The sequence below is a fragment of the Ptiloglossa arizonensis genome, chromosome 9 (assembly GCF_051014685.1).
Source record: "Ptiloglossa arizonensis isolate GNS036 chromosome 9, iyPtiAriz1_principal, whole genome shotgun sequence".
In the NCBI taxonomy this organism is placed as follows: Eukaryota; Metazoa; Arthropoda; class Insecta; order Hymenoptera; family Colletidae; genus Ptiloglossa; species Ptiloglossa arizonensis.
Window position 1 is genome coordinate 11015701 of NC_135056.1, and position 23018 is coordinate 11038718.

Below are 23018 nucleotides of genomic sequence, written 5' to 3' on the forward strand. Positions count from 1 at the left end.
GGCGCATAAATTCACGGTGTCATATTCTTTAATAAAACTCGCCCGCGCCTCTGGTTTGCAATAATAAAATCGTACTCCGCGCTTGTCTTTATAACGCGCGACACCCCTCCGCGTTTTATCGCGTCCCACCGTTGCGATCATCCGCAACGTCGTTATCGTCGATTTCATTGGCTATTCATCGAATTCACCGACCCACCGGAAGATCCGTGAATCAGTGATCGGGATCTGTTCGAATTTCACATTCCTGAAAATCAAGTTCCGATCGAGAAGATCCAGCCGATTTCGTACACGAGTCATCGCGTTGTAATTTATTCTTCTCTCTTCGTTGGGCAACATTCGAATCTACCAGCTGGAAAATCAAAGGTCTGGGAATGTACAACATTAACAATCTTGAAAATTAGGTTATATTCGAAATATCTAGGTAATTCAATACACGAAAAATTGAATTATTGTAACTCTACCCGAAAACTTTATCCTACTCGAATACACAAAATTCTATATTTCTCGGCTGAGAAATCCGGATACCAGAGAATGTTCGATGATAGTATTTCTGAAAATCAGATTTGGTCGAAAAGATGCAGACGTAAAGTATAATATATAAAAAACACACTATTGTAATTTATTTCTCTCCCCAAAGCTTCATCGTGCTCGACTACGCAAAATTGTGACTTACCAGCTGAGAAATTTTTATTAAATCGTACTCTTCCCTTTTCTGAGAAAACGAGAACGATGCACTTTCCTCCAACACGCGCATCGACGGGTTTCGTTCGTTTATTAATATTTGAACGTCAACAAAGACTTCCAAATGGCTCAATGATACACTACCACAAGTTCGGTAGCCGGTCTGTGTCTTGTCTATAAATACACGAATGTTTCACCGCGGCGCGGTTACGTAGTTGGAAAGGTGGAAGAAACGCTTTCAGGCAGCAGCCTCTTTGAACTATCCCTCCATCACTTTCGGCTACGAAGAACGGACCACTCCTCTCGTAACATTTATTGCATCCACTCTGTCCTCTTATTAGACACGATGCCGTCTTGTTCCGCGGTTCCTCAGATCTAGCCGCGTTTCGTGTCCCGTATCTCACGCCACAATTTATCCGGTTCTATTGCGAATGCATCTGTAATCTCGATCGTCCTACTTCCTTCTTTTACCGATGCGCTCTCCATCGAACCGCCGCAATTCAATTGAAAACGTTTTTCAACAATAACACGATTCTCTCTTCCCTCGGAGCTCCGAGAGAAATGTGCAAAATTATGGACCTATAACCGAGTTTTTATTTAATCGATGGTACATTGAAAACTTACGGAGCGAAATGTGGTTTAGTTCGCGTAAGAGGAAAACCTCGAGATTAGTTTCCACGAACGAAATCACAAGAGATGTATATTTAACACTGTCGATTGTCGTAGAGATTTTCAGAATAGTACAATTCGTGTCAACGTGTACGTGTCAACACTGCCGCGTAAATTGTTTAAAATCGCGTTTGTTTTTCAATTTTTGCTCACGTGTTACGTTACTTCGGATCGGATATTTTTATTTATATTTAGAACGGCTATTGCAAGTACGGGTTGAACGTAAATTATTTCAAAATTCCCGAATCGTGATTTTTCGTACTCGGGCTCGTACCTTTATCGTTGATACGATCTTTATTCTAAATCGAATCACATTATTCCGAATACGAGCACAAAATGACGGAGGAGAACGTTGTACACGATACTCGTTAAGACTACATACTTTTACGAGTTTACTTACTTATCGAGCTATCAAACTTTCCATATATCGAATAAAATTTCTCGTTTCGCTGTAACATTAAAATTTATGCTATCTTAAAGTTATCAGAACACAATATTTTACAATACATGTAAAGCCGTTACATGCAATTTTATGCATTCGTAACAAGGTAGGACGCGATACGTACCACACGCAAAGTACTTACCTTTTCAAACGTACCACGTAAAATTCTTTTAAGTTTCGTCCGAACGACACATTTCGGATAAATATTTACCCGTACGTAACGAGACGCGAACCTTCGCTTAATTTAGTATCGTAATTACAATATTAATCTCTACACCACGAAAATAATATCGTCTTTGGACTGTTTACTTAGCATAGATATCCCATATTTCGTTTCAACGAGACCACCGAACTTATCGATATCAAACTTTGCACGTACATTCGTTCGAGTATCGCCAAGCCACGAGAACTTTTTCAAGCGTACATAATTGATTTCGTTCGTACAATGGAAAACTAATTTACATTCACGTTCGGTCGATAACTGAAATGAAAGTAAAAAGATTCTTATCCTGGTAAATACGACCGTTATTCGAATTAAAATACATAAAAATACGGCCAGAAACTAACGATACAAAAGATTCAATTTTTTCGCTAAATTTTATAGCTTCCTCGAACGACAAAAAAGAACCCTAGGAAGTAACAACTTAAATTCAGTTCGAACGAAGAAAGGAGATTCGTTTTATACGTGTATCCAATTTCGAGTGAATCGGTGTATCGGTTCCCGAAGGTACTGTGTCAACGAGCTTGAAAAATGTTTCGAGAAAAACGGCTTTGAAGTTACACGATACAATGTCGATGTACACGTCCATAGTTCATTTCGAGGTTCCGTAACGTTTCCAATTTCAGAAGCTTGAAAAACCTGTACATACGTACGAATAAAAAGGAAAATGCATCTTGCGCATCTAAACCGGACATTCGAAGCTGCTAAACGACCACGGAATAAAAATCAATATTTCACCCACGAGAGGGGAGTAGGTGGATTCGAACGAGCGAAACATTGAACGGGATCCCATGAAAAATCGTGTCCGCGGCACGAAGTGAACCCTATCGTTTCACGGACAAGGGTTTACCGCGCGGTTGACATCGTCGCGCGTGGGATTTTGTCAAGTTCCGCTGTCACGTTAACCGTTCGTGACGTACAGCTGGATTGCCGATGATAAACAGCCGATGGACAAATCATCGAGATATACGCGTCGTGCCACGTAACGGAATTCGCGACGCGATTCCGTGATTTACACGTAGTGACGGAAAGCGATCGGCCTATCCTCCGCCGACTATCAATTGAGACCAGCACCGCAGTTGAGGTCCTAGCCGGCCTCGTGATTCGTGTAAACGTTGTAATACTTGTCGTACCAGAAACCCATTTATCGCCGTCCTCTCGTTCCCCGTACGCAAATCACGCTTTGTCACGCCGATGCGCGCACAGCTTTGTACGTGCTCCCGTACCCTTTCATCGTCGATACCTGGCATCATTAGTATCGCCGTATGGATTACACCGGGAGCACACTTCGCCGTTGGAATCGAGTTTGCCCGGTTGCAACGCGCGCGAGTCGTGAACCAAACGAACGGATTTACCATTCGAGGAACCGTTCGACTCGTTTCTACGATTTTTCGTCCGTTTCGATCAAACTTTAAAGAGCTAGGTTCGTTTAGAAAGATCGTATCGCGAGAGAAAAGACACCAGCTGGTAATTCGAAATTTGTTTTGGTTGTTCGTTTACACGATCGTTTCGCGCGATGCAATTTTTGGGTTTCGAGTCGGAGGGGGATTTTGCTACACCGAGAAACCGATCAGGATGAAAGAGAGAGAGAGAGAGAGAGAGAGAGGTATTCTTTTATCGTTTTTAGACAGTGCGATGGTAAGAAGGATCAATGTCGGAGGGATTTAATATACAGCGGTGTTTTCGAAACGGTACAACTCGAAAGGAAAAAATAACAAATCGAAAATGTAGACTGACACTTTTTCATACGGAACTCTATTTCCGAACGAAAAATTGTCGCTTTACATTTTCGGTTTACTCTTTCCCGTAGATTCGCCCGATTTCGAGTTGTACCACCAATTTGAAATATATTTTCTTAAAAAAAAGAAGTAAACTTTGATACGTTCTCGTTCAATTTAGAAACTCTACGATTCTTCGTACTTGTACGTAGATTGAACAAAAAACCGATCTCGATGTTACTCTTTCTACGTAAATCACTCTTTCTCGCGTTACAGAAAAAAGAATCTATAATTCCATTCTTCTCGGTCCTCTGACTTCGGTGCTTTGTACCGATCGGGTAAATTTAAGTTGAGAAAAAAGAAGAAGAAAAAAAGAATAAAACACGTCGATAACTCGGAACAGAATCGTCGAACGATCGTTCGACGAGTAAAAGTCGAAACTCGCGACCGTGGCGCGTAATTAAATTTCGATCGCGCGAAAATCGCGTGGTGCGGGGAACGGGGGGCAGGTTGGTGCCCCGGGCAATTAAAACGGGCCGCGTTAAAATCACGTTAACGTTTACACGGTTTTTGAGCGTCTGGGCGCGTTTCGTGCGCGGTTCGCCGCGCGCGCGTTGCCCGCGTCCCTTTGAAGTCGCGAAATGATTAACGGGCAGAAATTATCGACGATGATTGATCGCAATTTACAATTTCTGACCGGTTTTTCGCGCGCGGCGTCGCGTACGCGCGGTGTAACCACCGCAAATCATTATCCCCGGTTACGCGTGCAATTTGCACGAACGCGTTGCACGCGAGTGTATCGCGGAGCAGAAAGCTATTCGCCGTGCGTCTCTAATGGCGTGTTGCGGCAAATTAATTGTCACGCGGCTGTCGAACCTTCCGTTGCACCCACCTCTTGTAAAACGCACCCGACGACTCTTCTGGATCACGCGGGGGACGGCTGGTATGGTATCGACGCGAAATAACGAAAACGGTAGCTTTTGTTGCAAATTTCCCGGTTCGGTGCAGCGCGTTCGATCGTGTCCTTTTCGACTTCCTCGGTGCAACGAAATCGTTGAAAAGTAAGAGTGCGCGATGCAATTTAGAATAACCAAGACAATGGTTCTTCTCGGGATTGGAATTCAAATCATCGCGCAGAAACGATCGAGGAACGTTCGAAAGATTTTCGAATTGACTCGATTTTAGAATATTTCGTGCACGGTTGCGTCGAGCTTGTTTTTATTTTTTTTTTTTTACGGTTGTTTAAGGTTTCTATTATTCTTTGGTGTAATAAATAGATTTATATATTAGTAAGAATAAGATATACCTGCAATATGGAACGATACGTATTTCGATTATAATTTCTTTCTATATGAACCGTGGATCGAACAATTTCTAGGTTCTGTTCTTCTTTAACTTAAAAGATTAATATTACGATGTAGTAATATAATTTGTCTAAATCAATTTTGTAAATTTCACACCACGTTTTCTCTAATACTAAAATTTGAATTTATTCGTTTAAATTCTTGGTTCGTTTCAATATGGGAATCGTTAAATTAAACAAATTCACTTCTATTAATTCGTACAAAAGTACAAATTATTCCTATCAGTTACAATTATCTACGATTTATTCAAACTTTACGTTACTGAATATTATACTCAATATCCCATTTTAATTAATTCCCCATTTAATTGTCTCTATCGATGCTCACAGTTGCTGCTTTCGCGCGATAAAAAACGATTCGAAAATTTACCAAGTATCCACGTACCGAGTACTCAACGCAATCTTTGCAACTTTCCCATTAACAAAGTTTCCGTTCACTGCTTCGTTCTCGCGTATCTTTCGTTTCGATGTTAATATTTTTATTTATCACGGGACTCGTTCGATGGAAAGATAAAGAAACGTGTATCGTCCAATTAGATCGCGGCCACTTCCCGACCGCAAGTATAATGCGTTATCGCGGACAGCAGAAGTTAATTATAATTTTCGATGATATTGAATGCATATATCGAGGACTGGTACGGTGGAATATTTAATATCACCGCGATGCGACGCGGGGCGCGCGCGAGTTTGTTTACAATTATTATTATCGGGAAAATTCATCGTGGGCTCTCGATCGCGATACGATTCGCGAGTGTTGGCCACGCAGTTTTTGGGTTGTAGATACGATCTTCGACGGTTGGCTGGCTCGCGTAAATTGAAATCACCTGATGTTGTTGCGTTCGCTCGTTCGTTACTCGCGCGAGCACGGAACACCTGCGAGCGCGGTGTTATTGGTAAATATGAATTTCGAAACTCGGCTGCAGCCCGCGTTATCTACGCTTCTACGTAAAAGTTGGCGTCCGGTTGCAGTTGTGGAACCGATTTTGTGAATGAAAAAGTTCCCGAATGGCGCGGCCTTTCGTTCGTTGCGCGCACGGGACGATTTACGATTGTTTAAATATTGAACGCCGCGATCAAAATTTTACTCGCGTCGAATGGGGCTTTGCCATTGATTCACTCGGTCTTGAGTACAACGATGATAGATCCTTCTTCCAATCGGAATACATTGAACGCGGTGAGAAATAAATAAATAAATAAATATGTATATATATATATATATATATACAATTTTTATATATATATATATATATATATTATATATATATATATACACGTTTATATATATATATATATATATATATATATATATAACGGGATATATAATGTAAAATAAACATTCTACCGTTACTTTACCAGCAAACGGAAAAAGCACTAAAATTCCGTGAAAACGTTGCGAAGAATGCGCGACGAAATTAATTACGAACAACGAAACGATAAAAATTGCGAATAAATTTAATTGCTTCCAAAGAAATGAGAGAACGATGGGGGGAATAAATGTTTTGTCGCTAATTTAACGGGAAGAAGCGACGTACTTATACAAAATGGTGTAGAGACAAATGCGCGAAAAATTGTATTACAAATAACGAAACTAGAAAAATTGCGACTAAGTTCCATTGTCTGTGAAACGATGCAGAAACGACAAAGAAATTAAATATTTTTGCGGACAAGAAATTTAATTTAAAACAATCGGTTGTACTTTAAATACAAATCGATGTGTCCTTTTCGTATTCGCGAGAGGACTTGTCACGCTATCGTTCGCAAATAAGGAAACTAATCGAGTTAGTCTGAATCTTCTATATTCGATTCTTATCAATTTTCCAACGTGAAACGAAAGAACTTTGTTTTACCATTTTTTTTATCGTTGTTTAAGGTTTCTATTATTCTTTGTTGATGTAAATGGTATTAGTAAGAATGAAATGTAACTGCAAAGTTTCGACCGTCTCCGATTGTTCGTGCGACACTCGTAAATCGAAAAGGATACTTTCGATTCTCGTCCAACGAACGAATTTGCAGGTTTCTGCGCGATCGTGGCTGAGCGTCCGCTCCGCGCAAACGCGATCGGGAACGAATCGTTTTGAAGCGGCTGGTTCGTGGAATGAAAGAAAAAGGGAGGCACGAACAAACGGGACTCGATCTAATTACCCGTAATGCGCCCGGAACTCGGAAACGAGGGCTTGTCGCTCGTTCCGCCCCTTCCGGTCGCCGGATTGTTATTCATTTGTTCGTTCGGAATGCAGTTTCCCTTTCTCCGTCGCGTTTGTTTGTTTTTTTTTTCTGTCCCTGGTTCCCCGTGATCTGAAATAGACTTTCGAGCATTTTTGTCCTCCTCCCCGACTCCATAATCGAAGAGGTCGCGTTTCATCGTTCACGGCATTGGGCGGACGTTAATTGCACGCTAATCGAGTCGTCGATTGCTCGATGGAATCTTCGACGAAGCCTTTACGATCGATATAACCGAACTGTCGGGAATACGATAAGCTTGACACATTATGCTCGGAGCTCCGGAGAAGGTAATCAACCGCGAACGTTTGCCTAATTGGAGAGGGATTGGCCGTTTCGTTCCCGTGAAATTCACACTTGGACACGATTAACGTTGCTCGGGTATCTTTCCAAGCGGCGATTCTCGGTTTTTTGCCAACACGTGATCGATTCATCGACGACGATTCCATCGAGGACACGGGAGATTCGCCGCAGTGTATTACGTCCCGAGCGGGTATCCTCTAATTGGCAGCTCCATTTAAGAACCGATACCTATAAAAAGGAACCCGTAACTCTAATTACCGGCCGCATAAGGAGTCGACTGCGTAACTTTAGAGGCGGTTCGGTTCATCCTCCCGCGGGTTACTCCGATCGGAGAGCTACTCGGTTCCGGCTGTATAAAGTCGTTCGCCGGTGAAACTTTTTTTTTCTTCGCTGGCCAGCCCCGCTAATAGAAAGTTATGCATCTTTAATCGCGCGTTACGATTGTATTATCGATGATTTACCAGCCATTGATTTACGCTTATACCTCGGACGAGTTTCCATCGAGGTTGGTTGGTTTCTTTCGTCGCCTATCCGGACACTCTCGTGCAGACGTTAACGAGAGAGGCGTTCTCATCGAACTCGCTTCGGTTAGGTGTACTGTGTACCATCGTCGAACGAATTGAAGAATTCTATTAGTTTTTATATACTCTTTATCAATTTTTCCGTGAAGTTCGTTAGCATAAGATTCCATCTCACGTCGTTCCGTGACACATCGTTGGAATCTGGAGAAAACTGAATGCACAGGTTCTATCTCTCGGAATCGTGATCTTCTCTTCTATCGATCTTCTATGTTACTTCCGTGTTAAATTGCAGACGAGAAATTAAGTATAAAACAATCGGTTCTACTTTAAATACAAATCGACAAGTCCTTTTCGTATTCACAAGAGGACTTCTCACGCTATCGTTCGCAAATAAAGTACACCCAAGTCTCGATAGTGTGTACCGTATACCGTTCAACGAATGAAAGAATTCCATTTACTTTAACACACTCTGTATTAATTCTCCCACAGTAACACAGAGTTCATCAGCATAATATTGCATCTCACGTAATCCCCGTAGTATACTGTTGGGAGAGCCAGAGAAAACTGTATACAGGTTTTATTGCTCAGAGTCGTGACCTGTTCCTCTATTGACCGATGTTACTTCCGGTGACGTCGAGAACCGTTCCACTCGCCACCGTAGGTGTCCCACGGGACGGTTCTCTTCTTCTTCTTCTTCTTCTTCTTCTTCCAACGGTACCGTCACCATGCAAACAACTATACGTCTTGCTAGAAGTCTACCACCGAATATTGGTCGTACGTTTGTTCGCGACAAGCGCACCGAATCGCTCGTGGCATTTGTACAGGTCGCCGTGGGTTAATCTGCAATCGTTGCCAATCGATCTGTCAACGAGGCGCAACCTATTTCGTCGATTCGCGCGACATCGATCCTCGATCGCCTACAACGTTCTCTCTCGTTTCTTATCGTGGCGTTCGTCGCGTCCACCTAATCGTGCCACGTGGAACTTCGCCCCGATCGGAGCGAAACGACCACCTTTTACGCATTTTTTACGTCACCCCGTGAATTTCCCTCGTCGTTGCAGCTTGCAAAGTTGCGAGAGCCCCTTCCACGCGGGGGTAGACGCGCGATCGAAGCCGCGTGTTCGCGGTGCCTCGTTCGGCCACGCACTGGCCAGGGTAACGAAGACTGCTTGAATTTATGGCGCATAAACTCGCTCGTTTCGCGTGCTATTACCAAGGGGCGCGAGGCCTCGTGACAGAGCCTGCACCGACCAGCTTCGAACATCGCGCGAAAACCTCTACCGGCCCGCGTTTCCTGCTCTATTTAATAAACGACCGCTCGGGGGGAACCACCGCCTTCCAGAGGCGAAAAATACCCTCTACGGAAATTATTTTCGTCGCGCGGAATGTTCGAAACAAACATTTTACATCGTGTAAACGGTGTAAAATTGGCGACACGTGGTCGAGCAATCGCTCCGTTTCATACACGGTGATTCGAGACACTGTACCGGCTTTTTAAATGGTTCTTTCTATTGCACGGTACGTAAAAGAAAAAATATTTCATGGGGTAAGTGTATTAATTATCGATACATTTTTTGGCGATTCTTGTTCGGAGAGAATTTAAGAACGAATGTCGCCTTAAAGGGGAGAAAGAGTGTTATTTATGAATTGTTTTTATCATTTGGGACGTTTACATAAAATTTTGTCCAATTGTCGACACATTTTCTAGCGATCAAGAAATGAAAAGTCTTCTCCAAGTTTCGTAACGTTTTATTCCATAAAAGATTCTACATATACTTGGAATAACAATTTCTTACTTCTTGTAAGAAATACTATATCTAAAATTCTTTGAGCTTCTTTCGCGCGTAACTGTACCGAGCAGACTCCGACACCGTGGTCGAGAACGTTTCGTACGAACGTAACGAAGTTCGAGAAAAGTTCCTATTTTTAACAATCGGCCGTTACGAACGATAATAGAAATTTGCGAGTCTTTTGTCTAGGTTGTGACGCGAGAATCGGTCTGGCGAACTTTCGAAATGGACGACTATCTGGACGAAGATTAAAAATTTAAATTGACGTCATTTCGTCGAGCGTACGGAGGAGGTGTTGTAGCCAAGAATCAGAGCGTCACGGAGCTAATACTCGCAAAACGGGTTAAAGAAAAACGTGTCACACGGTGACGTCGAAGCGTAAGAAACTCCGAACCGGCGGTTTATTTTCAGACCAAGCACCGAGCGCATTCGAAGCAAGTCGTTGCGCGAAATTTTAACCGAGTTTCAATAGATCGCCTTAAGCCGACGCTCGAAACTTCCGACTAACTTTCGGCAGATCGATTTAAGCGGATTTCGAAGTGGATGTTTTAATAGACTGCGATCCGCGCGCGTTGCAGCCCCGCGAACAAATTCTCTATCCGGTGTTCCAGAATCGCTTGTACCCGAGAATTTATTGCCGGACCGAACCTCGTAAATTTCCGAACGTCGGTTTCTACGGACGTTTACTGTTTCGTTCGTCGTTGCCTTTGATGTTTCGCTCGAAGTTTCGCGGATTTTGTGGGCGTGCGCGTGATGCACCGAGAATGAAAAGAAAAAGAAGAGAAAAGAAAAAACAAAATCACGCGCGATATTAACGAGCGAAAGACGCGTTCGCGTTTTATCAGAGATAAGCGACACGTGTAAAAATTCGCATTCACGCGCGGTTAATACATTTTTTTTCATTTCGCTTCGTGCACCGATCCCGCGGATATTCGGTCACCGGTGGAAAGGATACAAGTAAATACAAAGGGGAACCCCGAACTTTCCACCAGGATTAACGTTTTAATTAAAAATGTTTACCGTAGTCCTACCGGGTGGAATTTTTGCAGCAGATGTACGCTCATCGTTTTCGCGACGGGACTATTCTCTTCGACGTTCTCTTTTTTTTTCCTAAACGCTTCTTCCGAAAACGAAACTTTTTGGCGCGAGATTAATTTGAACGAACAGCTCGAAACGCGCCTTTTGCGAAATCTGGAATAGTCTTTCAACGATTTCGATGAAACTCTACGACGATGTTCTTAGTTACACTCTATCGTGTGACGTATGATTTTCTTTTGACAAATCAACGTAAAATCGGTCTACAACTTTCACTGTTTCTTTCAAAGATCAATCTACGTTACAATTCTCCTAAAAGATTCATCTCGAACCTACAGTCTCTATTCAAAAAATTCAAATCACCGACACTAAGGTACCCCAAACGCTAGAAATTAAAACCACGCCGTTTTACTTACAATTCACGATACCTACAATTACAAATTTCCTTTCAAAGATCAATCTACGTTACAGTTCTCCTAAAAGATTCATCTCGAACCTGCAGTCTCTATTCAAAAAATTCAAATCACCGACACTAAGATACCCCGAACGTTACAAATTAAAACAACTCCATTTTACTTACGACTCACGGTACCTACGCTTACAGATTTCCCTTCGAAGATATTCACACGTTACCATAAAAAATTCACCTCGATCAAGAGTACAGTTTCGGCTCAAGAAATTTGCAAAAAAAAATACCCTCCGTTTGGTCGTTCGTCAAGGTGTCGTGACCTCTCGAATGCAATGTCGATCCTTAACTGTATTCGTCGACGCGTGATTCAAGGTCGATCCCGAGGCCGCGGGACTTTAATCACGGCGGAAATTAGCAGAGCAGTTTTGACGTCGAAATCCGTATCGCGCGTTTGCCTGTGCCCGGCATAAAGCGAACGCGCGTATTAAGCCGGCGTTTAATGCGATTAAGCCATCCGTGGAACCGCACTCGACCGCACGAAGCGGCGATCATTTGATTACGTGTCTCTCAGTTTTCGCCACTGCTGCTAGAGGAGACGTTCGTTGCTACGAACCGAATCGCTCGAGATAAGCAGCTGCTGTTCGTTAACGCCGTTTTCGCGCAATTAACGGCTTACTTTTCACCGCCGGCGTGTATCGTCGAGAATTGAACGAGAGATACTCAAGAGCAAGAAAGAGACCCGTGGTTAAACATTTTCAAGTCGAATTAACGCCAAAGAACCCTTTGATGCGTCAAAGACCTTCGTCTTTGACTCGCGACGAGAATCCTCGCCCGATTAGAATTTAAACATTTTTTTTGGCGAGCCGTGCTGCGATATTTGTCACACTGGAGTGTTGATTTTGGAATACTCGTAGAGTTTGAAATATAGTTAAACTTCTTGCTTTCGTCTTGTTTTACGTATGTGGTGTTTTTATGTATCTGAATATTTATCGTTTTGTCATCGTTCGAGTATTTTAAATGAAAGAGAAGTGCGAATGAGATAATAACGAAGTAGTAAGTGGGAAATATGGAACAAAATTTCGTCCTTCGATGCTTCGATATTGAAAACAATCGATACGAGTACGGCTGCGGACGTGTCTGACCGTTGCTCGCCGATTCCACTCGCGTCGAAGTTCGGAATAATTGATGTTGGTGCAGAATTATCCGTTTCAACTGGGTCTAAGTATCCAGCGGATGGCAAATTCGGTGGAAAATGGACAATAGCATGTTCTCAAACACCGACACAAGTAGAAACAGTGAGTAATGGACAGACGCGTCGATCGGAGTATCGTGCGCTCGCTCCACGAATATTTCGGTCATTTATCTCGAAAATAAAGGTACGTGTGAAAAAATTTCATCGCGCGTTTTCGATTCGATTTTACGTGAGAAATCACTCCCCTTCCTTACCAGGCCGAGAATGTTGATCCATTCCGTGAAACACGTCTGTTCGCCACACCCTGGGTTTCGTGTCAAATCCAGCTCGAAAGAGCAAGTACCTTCGTGGGATGTAATATTCGACACGTGTCACACGCTCGATTGATCTTGCGCCAACGATGCACAAGGAGCGCGAAATTGCACGCAATTTACAGTGACAATTGATCGTGTCTTTACAAAAATGCAATTAAATTTAAAACTTGGGAAGGGACAAAACCGAAGATGCATTTATCTGTCGAAAATTACATTTCGTCTTTTCGCTCGTAGACCAAAATCTTAGTCGCGTACGAATGTTTTCCAAGTACCTTTCGAAGCGTTATGAAATGTTTCAATTTTGAAACTATCTTTGTTCTTCCAATCGCTTCTTATCGTACAAGAATTTTCAGAGAAGTTCGATACGTAAGAATAAAAAATAGAGGGTCAGATATTTGAAACGACCCCGTGTAAATGATCGTACGATTATTTCTCCGGAAGTTACAGCTGCTGTAAAGACTGTTCGATACCGTTTCGCGTCGAGTGTCCGGAAACTTTCGAGCGCATCTAAAGAAAGCTCGGGGCCAGCGAGAGCGGAAAAAAAGGTATCGAAGTATCCGGAGAGCGGGGGCGTTACGAGCGACGTGTTCAGAGTGGTCGTATCCTGTCGCGGAGCTGATTTTACCGTGTATTTTAAGCGATTCCAAATGCGTCCAATCAGGGAAGATTTACCGCGGTGGGTTTCGACCGGCTGCGACGACGTTATTCGTTGATCGATCGCGGCACGCATTCGCTGGCTCACCGTGGAAGGTTATCTTTCGGCGCGTAGTTATCGTTCAGGATGAATCGGCAACGCGTCCCCCCTATCGCGATACGTTAACGTCATCCGCGCGGTTTGAGACGTCCGCGGGGTATTATACATCGACTACCCATCGAGAAAGAAGAGGCGCCGAGAGGAAAATCCTCGACGAATCTCGAGCCGCTCGGAACCTCGTGGCACGAAGTTTCACCTACGTGTACGCGAGTGTGTATACGTAACACGTACACGCGTACACGGTTTCACGACCTCGGAACGACTTACGTTCCACGGTGTTATTCTAAGCGACGTGCCGCCTCGGAAAAGGGGCATTAGTCATTTTCCGCGCTGACAGCCGCTTTAAAGCGGTTTCCTCCGAAGCCGTTATTCAGCTCGCTACTGTTCCCGCTTCGCGCGCTGCCTTTTTGCGCGCACGCGGACAGAACGGTGATTATTTTCAGAGAGAGAGAGATAAAGAGAGACAGAGATCGTAGAGCCCTCCTCGCCGCGCATTCCCGCCGTTTGAGCGATCGTTGTTGACCGATCGATCCGTGTTCCGGGAATGCAGATGTTCGGGCTTCGCGCTAAGTAATCGCCCGTTTCCTCGCGGTCGTTGGCTGCAACCGTACCCGTAGTGGCAAATTCGTAACTTTCGCTTTATTTTATCGAGCTGTTGCGGCTGGATCGATAATAACACGGTTCGCTACCGTGGACGGTGAAACGAAACCGATGGTCCAACAACGAGGCCGACTCCACTCGAGTCGATCTAATTTTTGAGAATTAATGGACGAAGTATGGTACTCGGTAGGGAACATTTAAGTAGATTGAATTTCCTTTCGTATGGTGTAAAATACGCGGCGATTAAAATTTGAGAGGTATATTTACATCGCTGTGAAGAATGTATACTATTTTAAGGAATCCCCTTTTCTTTCGTCGATTAAGAATTGAAATGCTCTGAAGAATTTTCGGAAATTGATGAACGAAGTATGTTACTCGGTAGGGGAAATTTAAGTAGCTCGAATTTCCTTTCGTATGGTGTAAAACACACGACGATTGAAATGTGAAATGTATATCTGTACCATAGTGCCGAAGAATCTGTAAACTTCTATAAAATCCTCTTCTCGTTTGCTGGTTAAAGAATTGAAATACTCTGGAGGTTTTCAAATCGTTTAAACTCTGTTGTTTCTCCAAGTTTCTTTTCGCGATATTGTGGAAAATATCGTAACCAATTCAATCGATCGTTTCTAATTTTAGTGCAACTGGTTTCGAATCCATCGCGATGAAACGTCACGGTCGAATGCATTGTAACATTCTCGTTCGTGTTTAAATTCGCAAGATCCCCGCGCTTCGAACACGAGTTCCCGAGCCTTCGTCCCTCGTCAAAACGTATCGAGGCAAGGATTTGAAAATACGAGACGCGAAGTGTTTACGGATTTCTCGAAAAGCACGAGGGTCGCGGTTATGAACGCGGCTTTGGAACCCATCGAGAACCGGGGGAAAGCGTGTCCAAAAGAGGGTTCGAAACACAAGGCCGTTCGAACGATGGTAGTCTAATATAAATCCGAGATTAAAAGTGGGGGAAACTGACGTGTAATATCTTGAAAGCATCGAAGAGCAAACCGGGGAGAATACGCGATACGTGGCGGAAAAGCTCGGTTGAAAGGCTGTGTGCTCGTTCCGACAGCGATTATACATAAATTAAACACGATAATACCCAACGTTGAAATCTAAAAACCGTTATTCTAACGTGTACAATCCGAGCTCAGCGGTGCCCTTGACTGATATCGTGTTTTAATTACAAGCTGAATTCACGGAACGTCGTGCGCGTCAAAAATAAAGCTTTCGGAACCGAGGAGGAGTAAACAACGCTTCAGTTCCGTGCTCCAGAATTTCAAAATAACTGGAATTAACGTTCCCGGCACGTTTTACTAATTAATTAACGAATTAAGTAAACGATTACCCGTGCCCCGCGATCGTTTCGGAAACCTCGGCAACGATGACAACGATAAACAGAGAAACGCGGATACATTCGACATCGATACAATTATCGAACGGTTGGCCGAATATAAAGATTAAATAAAAATATCCCCCATTGATTCGTGTGAAACGCACAAATGTATACAAATACGGGGGTGTGGGGGTTCACATATGTAAAATTCGATACGAAAGCGACGTAGTCTCATTTTTCATCATTGAAACTATACTATTCTTCGATTAGTGTTCGTATTCTTCAAACACACGACGAGTAACAATCTATTTACCAATACTCGTTAACATTTCAGATCGGAAACTTTCTATACCCCGAAACGAAGATACAGAAATACACCTTCGAACTGTACAATTTTCACAGTTAACGGGTCGTACGAAAAAAAAACATCGGTCAATTATTTACTCAAATAATTCTCTACACGGAAAAAATCGAATCGCGTTAGAATTTCCATTAAAAATCACCGAACGATCGTCTCCGCGTTTCAAACTGCTCGGAAAATGTCCCACGGTGCACCGCGTAAAAAAACCACGGAGAATCGCCGTTGGACGGGGCCACAGTTCACCTAATCGCCTAATCACCGAGAACTGTGTATAATTCCGAAACTGGTAATTCCCCATTAATCAACGGGAGGCGTAACTCTTCGCGTTCGACGTTCCCTCAACGTTTCTTGCAGTCGCGTCGAACATAATCCGCCGAGCCGATCAATCTTGCCGCAGAAACGCGCGCGCAAAAACGTGGCCGTAAAAGCGACCCGTGGGTCTCTCTCTCTCAAACACACACACTCTCTCCCTCTCTATGTCTCTCACTCCCTCTCTCACTCTCTCTTTAACGCTGAATCCGATCCGCGATCTCGCCGCGAACGCGTTAAACGAATAGTTTTTCGCCCCGCCATAAATTACGGTTCCACTAAGCGAAACGAGATACCCCCACTCCATGAAAAACGAACGGAGTGGGGGAGCTGGTAGGCGAGACGAGGGACCACCACGGGCAACGGGTTTGCAAAACGTATCTCTGCTGGCCTCGCGGTGGCAAAAACAATTTTTCCCGCTCTCGAGGAGCAACGCGATTTCCAAGTCCAGGCTGGCCGTCGCGCAAACCCTCCTCCTCCTCCGTGGTCCTGCGAACCCTTAAATCATTCGGCGCTCGACGTGCGCGAAAATATCCGGAGAATTCGGAAGTAAGCGGCTGCAGTCCCGTTCCTTTTTGCCCGCGACGCGCTCCCACTCCCTTCTTCTTCTCCGGTCGGCCATGGGGGCGGCGAAGGGTAGCAGCGGTGGCGTTGGTGGTGGTGGTGGTGGTGGTGGTGGTCGCGGGCGTATTTGTGTGCGAGCATCGGCGTCGGATGGAGATCGCGGGTGCACGCCTACGATGGAACGCGTCCCAAATAATCCCGAATTCGAACGGACAAGTGGGCGGACCTGGCCCGGGTCCAGTGGTACTTTCGGCACGGTGTAGAGAGAGCGTGCCGTAGGATGAAAAGCATTCAGCCCCCGTTTTCGAAGGCAGGAGTCGTTCTCCAAATCCCCCCTCCCCCTCCCCTCCTCGCCTCGACGTTCTATCCCGTCTCTCCCCCCCGAAACCCCTACCTCCTATCGTCTCCGCGCCTTTTTCATCGTATCGCGGAGATACGCGCCAGAGAGAAGATGGTGGATGGAACGAGATGGCGGACGAGGAGAACGCTCTCCGTTTTCAAGCGTGGGGAATCGTCCTTGGGAAACCTTCCTTTCCTGTTCCCCCGCCTCGTCCAGCTCGTGTTCGAGGCTTTTTTTCCCCCCTTCCCCCGCGACGAGCGTCTTTCCACGCGAAAAGGGTGGGCACGAGGGATGGGGGAAACCGAGTCGTTCGAGGCGTCGTTTACGGGGAACCGGTTGCAAGGGTGAGCAGCTTGGTACTCGCGGAGTCGATTAAGCCAGGTTGATAATCACGGTGTTTAGATCTTCTTACGAAACGTAGTCGTAACGAAAATTACGAATCGAAGTGGATCGATGTCTTGCACGAGCCTATTTGCGAACGCGTGGTTGGGTTTACAATGAGCGAAGGAGTGTCCCTTTCGAGATCCTCGAGCTCGGAATTCGTCTATATCTGTTTCGAAGAAGTTCAATCGAGACCCAGGGAGGATTGTTTATTCGTTGAACGCGGGAAATTTGAGGAATCGATCGTACGTGATTCGATGTATTCCACGCGGTACGCGAAACGGTGACGATCGTCAACATCGAACGTTAAGGTCACAATAACAACGTCGAACGTTAAGGCTACGAGAATAGCGATTTTCTCGTCGCTCGAAGACACAGTGCTGTCTAAATACTCTAGAGACCAAGTGCTCGATGTGTCTGTTGCGTCATCGACGACTACCACTGCAGCGGGACTGCTGCTCCATTCGCAAACCCAGAACCATTCGAAACGTCTGCTAACCAACAACAAGATTATCGCTTTGGGCACTATTCTTGAGTCCACTGGCGAAAGGATCAGTCTGTATAGAAGTTTAATCGTACTTTAAACGTCATTCAAGGCTCTCCCTTCCTTTTCCTCGATTTTCTCTACCTTTGCAACATTTTAGGACCGCCAATGTAGGCCTATACGCGGTGAAATAATTATGGCAACGTCCCGACAAATTGTGGTGTTCGTCAGAACGCTTTCCTTGAACAAAGGACTTCCTCTGTAACGTCCTTTCGTAGATTGCAGTTTCGTACGCGATACATGACGAGAAAACCGCCCCGAGGAAATGTGACCCAACGACCTTGCAACTGCTGGAGACCAAAGTCAAGGGTTCTCCGTACCCGTCCTCGATGATTCGTACACGACAAGAAGATTAGCGATTCCGAGTCAAACCCCCCGAGAGTGGTGGATATTAGGGAGTGGATACTTCTATAGTTCGTGATCTCCGATCGGTGAAGTTATAAGCTGTATATACTCGCCTATAGCCGAAAGCTCCGGTACTCGTGGGGCTAGGGCGCAGAACTCATACTCGATGATGAAAGAGAGTTTGAATTCGATCGAAACGAATCGTGTTTAATGGAAAAATATATTGGGTTCTTCGGAAAGTCATTTTGTTTTCCAAAGAGAGTAATATGTAACTTAATAAAATGTTTATACACTCTGAAAAAATCGTGTTTCATTGTCACCGAAAAAAAAAACGAAATGTCTTTTCGAACGACTTTGTAGAAATACCTTGAAAAATTACGGTATACTGAAATACTCCGAGAGTTCAACTAGTATAGATTAAAGTACTTTGATCATTCAATTACGGTGTATTAGAATACTCTGAGAGTTCAACTACAGTACGTTTGAATATGCTGAGTTCGACTATGGCACGTTTAAATACTTCGAGAGTTCAACCATGTTACGATTGAATACGCCAAGGGTTCAATTACAGCGCATTAGAATACCATTTGTGCTCGACTATGGCGCATTTGAATACCTCGAGAGTTCGACCATGACGCATTTGAATATCTCGAGAGTTCAACCATGTCACGTTTGAATACGCCAAGGGTTCAATTACAGCGTATTAGAATACCACGAGAGCTGGACCATGGCGCATTTGAATACCTTGAGACTTCAACCATGACGCATTTGAATACCTCGAGAGTTCAACCATGACGCATTTGAATATCTCGAGAGTTCGACCGTGACACATTTGAATATCTCCAGAATTCAACCATGGCACATTTGAACAGCTCGAGAGTTCAACCATGACGCATTTGAACAGCTCGAGAGTTCAACCATGACGCATTTGAATAGCTCGAAAGTTCAATCATGATGCATTTGAATACCTCGAGAGTTCAACCACGTCACGATTGAATACGCCAAGGATTCAATAACAGCATATTAGAATACCACGAGAGCTCGACCATGGCGCATTTGAATACCTCGAGAGTTCGACCATGACGCATTTGAATACCTCGAGAGTTCGACCGTGACACATTTGAATACTTCCAGAATTCAATCATGGCGCATTCGAACAGCTCGAGAGTTCAACCATAGCGCGTTTGAGTGCCTCGAGAATGCAAATACGACCCATTTGAATACGCTGAAAGCCCAATTACAGCGCACTAGAATACTCCGAAAGTTCGACCGTGACGCGTTCGAATACGTCGAAATACTACGCGAATACAATCCGTGGATAATCAAACACTCGTACTGTTTACCGCGCGCACGAGTTATCACGGCAATCGCATCCCGTTCGAAATTGTTTTGCGTTTCCTTGTCACGGTTAAATAAATGTCGCTTGTTCGCGAACGAAGTTCTGTTTGCTAAACAATCGGTTTTGCGAACTCCACGGGAACCAGGAGCGGTAATCGCATCGAAATATAGAGTCACGCGTGAAACGAATCGAGTTTTCAACCGCGTTGGCTTCGCTCTAATCGTGAACGATAGCGAAAAACCTAAATCCGTGGGTACCGGCGGTGGAAACGCATCCGGTGTGCGGTTTTTCAACTTCCACGCGACAATCGGCGGTTACGCGATGCCGTGTGCAACGATCGAAGGAGACTCGCCCAATGGGAATTCTGGGTCACATCGTTGATGGAATTGTACTAGACACTGGCCAAGAGAAACGACTCGAGGGAAAACATTTGACAGGGTTTCCCGTAGCCCTTACTTTGTGACCGGACTAACGACGAGAGGCTCGACTATTACGAGTCGAGTACTTATCGTCGAGGTGGTGCGCCGTGGGGAGATTTCGTGTTACGATTCGCGATGAACAAGTTCACAGGCGCCAAGGAGAGATTTCGTGTTACGGTTAGCGATCGAAGAGGTTGTGGGCGCCAAGGAGAGATTTCGCGTTACAATTCGGAATCAAGGACACTACGGACGCGAACCTCGGTACTTTCGAGGAACTCGATGACGGTATCGAGCAAATGTGGACATTATTCGAGTAACGTCTGTTCAAGTGTCGTTTGCGAAGAAATTTGAACGATTCGTTGATCGTTCGAACCGAAGTAAGCCCAAGCGTTGTCTCGGGTTCGGGTAAAGCCGTCGAAAATTCTGTAGCGTGTTCCCGCACAGTAGAATATGAAATTCCGAGGAGACCGCTATCTCCGCGGCGAGTTAACGGCGCAGAGTCGAGCGGAGATTTAATCGCGGCTTAATCGTTGTTACGTTTATTTCGAGAGACGTGGTCCGACCGAGCGCGTCGTATCGTAACCGATGAAAGTTTGTCACCTCGGCGTGGGTGTGCTGCTACGTCGAAAATTAAACTCTCGATCAGGTGGGCGATCTGTGCCCGATAACCGAGGCCTACCTTAACCCATGGTGAAAGTTGCGTGGATGAAAATACTTAGAAACGTTCGATCTGGACACGACCCAGATTAGTGTCTAATTTACGATAATAAATTGACGATTACACGAAAGACGACGAGCACACTCTTCGATCTCTACGAAACTGTCGAGCGTCTAAGTCGGTCGAAAAAATTCTACAACGTAACAAAACAGTCTGCAACCTATTCACGATCAAAAACTCACAGATTTCAGGAGCGTTGCAAAATGTTCCCAAGGACAGTCGTATATCAAACGTCCACCGGTCTCTCGTAATATTATCTCGTCGTAGCGTTCTGGGCCTCCTACGGAGTCGACGCGTGTTTCATAATTAAAAGCGACTATACATTCGCTGTTTAGCTGCTCGACAATATACTTATTACACAGTCCAACCCCGTCTGTTTTCTTTTCGGTGAGCGTTCCCCTGTTTTACGTCGACCACGCGACTCGCTTCGCTCGTTTACACGCTCCCCCTCGGGAGACGATTCTCGCACTGTAAATATTCCACGGAGTCGTTTACGAGCGCGTCGCGGTCACGGTCCGATATTTCGTCGCCGTTAAATTGTTGCACGAACGAGCAACGGAACAATAACGAAATCGCGCGGCGCTCGAGAGACGTACGCGCGCGCGTACCGCGTTTCGTTGCCGGAATTAGAAGCGGACCGGGCTATTCTCGGCGCGAGGCGTCGTCCACGGTGTCGTCCCGTAAACATCTTCGATGTCGTTTATGACCGCGTCCTGTTTGGACACGCTGTCCCTGCCGCGCGTATTTTACACAGCGTCGCGGAACGGATAAGGTTCGTTTGCCGCGAACGACGCCGAGACGCGGCCGGATGAATTATGCATGTACATACGTTAGCACCGGGCGACGGGGGCAAATTTTATCGGTCGATGAAGCGATCGATTCTGCTTTCGAATATCGAGATCCTCCGCAGGGACCCTGGATATCGCCTCGTGGAACGAGCACGGGAGAATAACTCGTCCGCTCCGGAGAGAATTTCCCTCGAAGAATCTCGTAGCAGGTGTCATTTCCAACGTGTATCGAGAAGCGTCTCCCAGTTTTCACTTGTACATGGATATCTTGGATGTTACCGAAAAATTGCGACGGAAATATGTATGTTGGGGATAATATCGAATTTTTAATTGGAGAAATTGAAGGGTGGATTATTTTTGAGTTCTTGTTGTCGATGAAATTTCTTGAAAGATTCGTATCAAAAAGCAGGTGTCATTTCCAACGTGTATCGAGAAGCGTCTCGCAGTTTTCACTTGTACCTGGATATTTTGAATGTTACCGAAAAATTGCGACGGAAATATGTATGTTGGGGATAATATCGAATTTTTAATTGGAGAAATTGAAGGGTGGATTATTTTTGAGTTCTTGTTGTCGATGAAATTTCTTGAAAGATTCGTATCAAAAAGTATCGACGATCTCGTATCATGTGTCATTTTCAACGTATATCGAACTGTGTCTCTCGTTTTTCACTCATAGACGTTGAAAATAGATGTTAGGAATAATATCGTGCTTCAAACTATAGAAATTGAACGGTAGATAATTTTTGAGTATTTATTAGATTCGTGTTAAAAAGTATGGGCAGGAGAAAAGAAATAGCACATAGGAGAGGAAATGGTCGAGAGGAATAATTGGTCTTGTCGCGTTTTATCGACGAGTGGAAGCTTTCGAAGAAGGATTACGAATTTATCGCACGAATTTCCGGAGTAACTGTAAAAGAGATATTCTCGAAGAGAGTGCTAAGGGTACTCCTATCTTAACACGATGTACAACCGCGGTGCTTACTGATAAATTATTTGCGTTTCCCAGTGGATTGAGTGTGCACTAAATAAACAGTATCGTAAAATGTGGAGATAAGCTTAGAGGTGAAAAATAGGTAGATAGCTCCATCTCGTAATACGACCGAGCCAGAATCCAATAAAAACAATCTCTGTGCAGTTCACCGAGGAAATGTTATCTTCTCTCGCAGCGACATTGAATAGATTTGTAGATTCGGCTATTGTTTACTTCGAGTAACCGAGAAACAATTCCTCTTCGTGCGAATAGAATTCACTATTTCCCCGAACCGGCGCGTACTTTCCTCGTAACGGAGCGAAATAATTCGTTGAAAATTACGAAAGCATTCGTAAATTTAAATATCCACGCGGAACGT

General features: G+C 44.6%; 2 protein-coding genes across 5 annotated transcripts in view; one reads left to right on the forward strand and one right to left on the reverse strand.

The window, feature by feature from the left end:
* The window catches only part of Rbp6 (RNA-binding protein 6), a 1213208-nt gene that overhangs the window by 294168 nt on the left and 896022 nt on the right, over positions 1 to 23018 (forward strand). The gene's annotated exons all lie outside the window — the stretch shown is intronic.
* Positions 523 to 21569, reverse strand: LOC143151415 (uncharacterized). Its single transcript, XM_076320514.1, has 3 exons — positions 21490 to 21569; positions 21064 to 21280; positions 523 to 1260 (listed from the first exon to the last, which is right to left on the reverse strand). The coding sequence occupies exons 1-3, from the start codon at positions 21567 to 21569 to the stop codon at positions 1057 to 1059; spliced, it is 501 nt and encodes a 166-aa protein (XP_076176629.1). The 3' UTR covers positions 523 to 1056.